The sequence below is a fragment of the Corylus avellana genome, chromosome ca7, assembly GCF_901000735.1.
Source record: "Corylus avellana chromosome ca7, CavTom2PMs-1.0".
NCBI lineage: Eukaryota > Viridiplantae > Streptophyta > Magnoliopsida > Fagales > Betulaceae > Corylus > Corylus avellana.
This window is the reverse complement of record NC_081547.1, coordinates 25,832,462-25,837,721: the sequence shown is the minus strand read 5'-3', so window position 1 is coordinate 25,837,721 and position 5,260 is coordinate 25,832,462. Positions and strand designations below refer to the sequence as shown.

The 5,260-nt window shown below is 36.9% G+C and overlaps 1 protein-coding gene across 1 annotated transcript; it reads left to right on the top strand.

The window, feature by feature from the left end:
- Window positions 1–4,540, top strand: LOC132186047 (MLO-like protein 6). Its single transcript, XM_059599829.1, has 15 exons — window positions 1–222; window positions 310–367; window positions 458–714; window positions 821–937; window positions 1,027–1,087; window positions 1,732–1,820; window positions 2,381–2,455; window positions 2,639–2,733; window positions 2,820–2,869; window positions 3,074–3,114; window positions 3,246–3,419; window positions 3,517–3,552; window positions 3,667–3,734; window positions 3,828–3,888; window positions 3,979–4,540. Exons 1-15 carry the CDS (start codon window positions 100–102, stop codon window positions 4,444–4,446), a joined length of 1,773 nt encoding a protein of 590 aa, XP_059455812.1. The 5' UTR covers window positions 1–99; the 3' UTR covers window positions 4,447–4,540.
- The last annotated feature ends 720 nt before the right edge of the window (window positions 4,541–5,260 follow it).

Here is a 5,260-nt window from a genome sequence, read left to right as displayed (position 1 = left end):
ATACACACCCAGAGAGCTGCTTCGGAAAGCGTTGGCCTCCACTTTCATCTCTGTAATCTCTTATAAACAGAGCTTCCGCAACACACATAAACTGTGGTCATGGCGGACAAGCAGAAGGAAAGTACAATGGAGGAAACTTCAACATGGGCAGTTGCGGCGGTGTGCTTCGTGTTGCTTGCCATTTCAATCTTCATTGAACATATTCTTCATGCTATTGGAAAGGTAAGCTGCTCTGCTCTGCTCACAGTCTCTGTTTTTGTTTGTGTTGTTTAATTAATTGCTGAAATCATTTCTTGATTCCTTTAATAGTGGCTAAAACACAAACACAAACGAGCTCTTTACGAAGCGCTTGAAAAGATCAAAGCAGGTATCTCTAGATTCTCTACCTCACACATTAAGATGATCGATCAGGATTCAGTCGCCTAACCATTTTTCTTTCATGGGTTTTTTTGGGCAGAGCTTATGCTGTTGGGATTCATATCCTTGCTCCTGACAGTGTTACAAGATCCCATTTCTACCATATGCATACCCAAGAGAGTCGGAGCCACGTGGCATCCCTGTGAAACGGTGAAGAATGGGACAACCAACATAGATTCTGGAGATTCCGAGGATTCTGAGGACAGCAATGGTCGGAAACTGCTCCAATTTTTGGATTCTGGCTTCTCTGCTCGTCGGAGATTAGCTACAAAAGGATACGACAAGTGCAAAGAAAATGTAATTTCTTTCTTTCTTTCTTTCTTTCTTTCCAAATGGGTATTACCAATGAAGATCTAATTGATTTAATTCCATGGAATAATCATTTGGGTTGCCTATTTTGCAGGGAAAAGTTGCCTTCATGTCTGCATATGCGATTCACCAGCTCCATGTGTTCATCTTCGTCTTGGCACTTTTTCATGTGATTTTTTGCATACTCACCCTTGCTTTGGGCAGAACGAAGGTACCCTTTTACCCTTTCTCCTTCTATGGAGATCTATAAATTCTTCTTCTTTGAATTGTGTAGATTCTAAATCCCTCTTTGAATTGCAGATGAGAAGATGGAAGCTTTGGGAGGACGAAACGAGAACACTTGAATATCAATATCATAATGGTAACTCCTCTTTGACTTTCAAACCATCTACTCACGTCTCCTAAATCAATTGCTTCTTTTCCACTTAATTTAAATTAAAATACTTATCCGTTTGCTGACGTGGAACTCAAAATGCACATCGGCTCTTCCAAAATTTTCTTTAAAAAAAAGTGTGTTGTTAAGAGATTATGATTAATTAGTAAAATGATTAAGAAAAAAATATACCCTCCAATCTAATTTGTTATTAACCAACTTTTTAATTATTTTACTAATTATAAATTATTACGTCCATTTGTAAAAACATTATAGTCAATTTGGCCAACATTTTATGGACTTGGTCAGCTGCTCTACAGAGGAATCAGGCACCCCTCTTTCTTGAAAAGTGATAACAAACACAAAATTAATTTACCAAAGAGTGACTCACATTGTCAACTGATTAGATGACTTTGCATCCCATCATCTTTTCTTTATTTATTTATTTTGTTTTTTGTCTAATGCAAAGTCAACTAATAGATGACTTTGTAAATTGCTTTTGTGAGCAAATTCTGTATGAAAAAATCTTTAATTTTTTTTTTAAAAAAAAAATTTGATAGTGTGGTGAAAGAGATCATATGGACTTCAAGGGGGGTGACATATGCTTATGGAAAATGATTTATTTGATGCAGATCCAGAGAGGTTTAGGTTTGCAAGGGAAACTTCATTTGGGCGAAGGCATATGAGCTTCTGGAGCAAGTCAACGGTTTCTCTTTGGGTGGTCAGTAATGTCTCATCACGATTATGTGACTTTTACAATCATAATTAACAAAGACTCAGGAATTAAGTTGTATTTGGATGATTTGTTACATAAATTTACTCTGTATATTTATAATACGTACCTAACGTGCTTTCAAAATATGCGATTTGACCAATATTTTAAAGCATAATTTTTTTTTTTTTTTTTTGTGTTTTGCAACCATTATTTTGTTCAACTGCACTTTTAAACGGGATACTTTAGGCAATTTTGTTTAAAAATGCATATTTATCTTGCAAAATTGCAGGTCAAACGCATTCTTTAGGTAAATTTTCAAAATGATCATTTTGAGTAGGGCCGACTGACTGGTTGCCTCATCAAAAGTTTGAGTAGGCCCATCAATCTTCTGTCTGCATCACCACAAGTTTCTAAAAGTGACTAGTTTTAAGTATAATAGGGACGTCCAAGTACCTTTTCTTAATAACGAGAAACTTGTGTTTATTTTTCAATTTTGAACTTTAAGGGCATAAAGAGTTGGTTGTGTTACACTTGTTTGAAAGACCCTTTTCTCCTCCTCTTATCAGGTGTGTTTCTTCAGACAATTCGTCAGAACAGTTACTAAGGTTGATTACATTACACTTAGACATGGATTTATCATGGTACGTTTAATTTAGAAATAATGCTAGAAATCACACTTTTATCCTACAACTATTTTATTTTGCTGATGTGATGAACCAATGCCAATCAGTCTTGGTTAAAAATAAAAAATTCAAAGGTTGATTGTGCACTTGGGGATTCCAATTCACATTGATAATTGAAGCTCCAATGTTATGTGACTTAAGGCACACTTGGCACCAGAAAGTGAAATAAAGTTTGATTTTCAAAAGTACATCAAGAGATCACTTGAAGAGGATTTTAAAGTTGTGGTGGAGATCAGGTTGGTGCTCAAGAACTTAAAAGGGGTTTGCTTCTTTGATTGATTTTCAATTATCTTAAAATTCTAACCTTACTTTTCATGTGCAGTCCAATCATATGGGGCTTTGCAGTGTTATTCCTATTGTCCAATGCATATGGTAAGCATATGGCCCAACATGCAAAAACTGTGTATCAGTTGAGTGAAGACTCGAACAGTTGATTTCGTGGTATTAACCAAACGAGTCGACCATTCGAGCTAACTCTCGCGAGCCCGATTCTCATTATTTCTGAGTCCAAATTTATCATAGATTGCCTTGGGGACTACAACTGACTAAGACATGTTTCCTTGTACGTGTCGACAGGATGGCATTCTTCTCTATGGCTACCATTTGTACCATTGTTTGTAAGCTCCAAAACAGAGACAAACTTGTTTCCTACATTCTTTTTATCTGGGTTGGAGCTCTTTATACAATCTAAGCATTTGGGTTGTTGGTTTAATAGAAGATCTCATGTAGTTTGCTGTGACTTTTACAGATAATCCTGTTGGTGGGGACAAAGCTACAAGTGATAATTACAAAAATGGGGCTAAGAATTCAAGAGAGAGGAGATGTGATCAAGGGTACACCTGTGGTACAGCCAGGTGATGACCTCTTCTGGTTTGGACGCCCTCGGTTCCTTCTCTTTCTCATTCACTTCGTTCTCTTTCAGGTACAATTTTCTCACATTCATCGATAAATTACATAATAGTCTATCTGGGATACTAATTCTAACATCTTCCTTTTGCTTTTGCCCTCTTTAATTGCAGAATGCATTTCAACTGGCCTTCTTTGCTTGGGGTGTGGTAATTAGCCTTTCACTTCTACTTATCTATTCTATCAATTTGGTGCATGCTTAGAAGATGCCAACACACTGCTTTTCCCTAACTTTCCCGCCATATTGTTTTCTTCTCTTTCAGTATGAATTTGGCACAGATTCTTGCTTCCACGAACGCACTGCAGATAAGGTCATCAAACTCTCAATGGGGTGAGTTCTTATCAATTAATTCCATATGCTGCTGCCATTGTTAAGATGTTATTATCTGGCTGATTAACATTAATTGCCACTTAATTTCTTCAGGGTCATCATACAAGTTCTCTGCAGTTATGTGACTTTGCCACTCTATGCTCTAGTGACTCAGGTGAGACATGATTACACATTAACACAACAAAACATGTTATGATAATTAACAACAACTTGAGACTAATGATTCTTTGCTTTGATTTGACAGATGGGGTCTTCCATGAAGCCCACCATCTTCAACGATCGAGTGGCGGATGCATTAAGAAGCTGGCATCGGACTGCCAGAAAGAACACAAGGCAAAGCCATCATCATTCTGAGACAAATTCACCATTTTCAAGTAGGCCGGCCACTCCCACGCACGGGATGTCCCCTGTTCACCTCCTGCATAACTATCAGCACAGTAGCCTCGACAGCTTGCACACGTCTCCAAGAAAGTCAAATGTTGAGAATGATCATTTAGGCGTGGTGGAGTTGGGATTCCGTAGGAAACAAATTAGTGGAGAAGAAGATTCTTCGCATTATTCATACAAAAAAGAAGATTCTGTGCACTCTGAGCAGCAGCAAGAGAGGGAGATTCAAGAGCAAAGCCCATTGCAATTGCCGCAAACACCGGGAGCCATCCGTACCCAACATGAAGTCAACATTAGTCTCTCGGAATTCACATTTCGCAGATGAATATATATATATACCCACCAATAGAGTTTGGATCATAGGAGAATGTTGTTCACTTATACCACAATGTACATTTTTTTTTTGTCCATGACATAACTTCTCCTCTCACTTGTAATCTTCTTTTTGTTTTTTATTTTAATTTTAATTTTATTTTATTTTTTGAGATAGTAAGTCTTCTTTTGTTAATGAAGCTTTACATTTCTTTAATAATAATAATAAAAGTTGACTGATGGATGGCCCCCAAAAATTAAAAATTAAAAATTAGTAACATGATTTTAATCAGAAACACTTACTGACAGTAACATTGATTCTAGGCCAAGAACGTATGAATAATTCTAGCACAAAATTTTGCTCTTATTATCCATCTTATACATTTTCCTTTTTTTATAGGTTATTTTTTGATGTAAGGATCAAATTAAATACATTTTGTGTGTTGCTATACAAGAGCACTAAATGCTTTGCAGCCACAAATTGTCGTCAAAAAGGTTAGACTTTCAGGCATATGGGTTGATTTATAAATGTTCAGTATTACTTGGGTATTTTTTAACAGTTCAAAAGTACTAAATGCATACGTCGGCGGTAATCGAGCCGAATTTTAGAATTTCAAGACTGATTTGTTTATAAGGACCCTTATTCGAGTCGAGTTTAAGCTCGAGCCGAACCAAGAATTGTGTCTCGAGTCGAGTTTGAGCTCAAGCCAAATTAAGAATTGTGTGTCCCAACTCAGCTTGCGAGAGGCTTAGCATAGCTCGAGCTCGAGTCGAGCTATTGGCTCGAATGGTGTTTTATGAAGAAATTCGTGAGCCTAACTCATCTA

Coding starts and splice junctions, on each gene's coding strand:
- LOC132186047 (XM_059599829.1), top strand. CDS start 100: ATGGCGGACAAGCAGAAGGAAAGTACAATGGAGGAAACTTCAACATGG. Junction 1,088..1,731: donor TGAATATCAATATCATAATG/GTAACTCCTCTT, acceptor TATTTGATGCAG/ATCCAGAGAGGTTTAGGTTT. Junction 2,456..2,638: donor TTAGACATGGATTTATCATG/GTACGTTTAATT, acceptor ATGTGACTTAAG/GCACACTTGGCACCAGAAAG.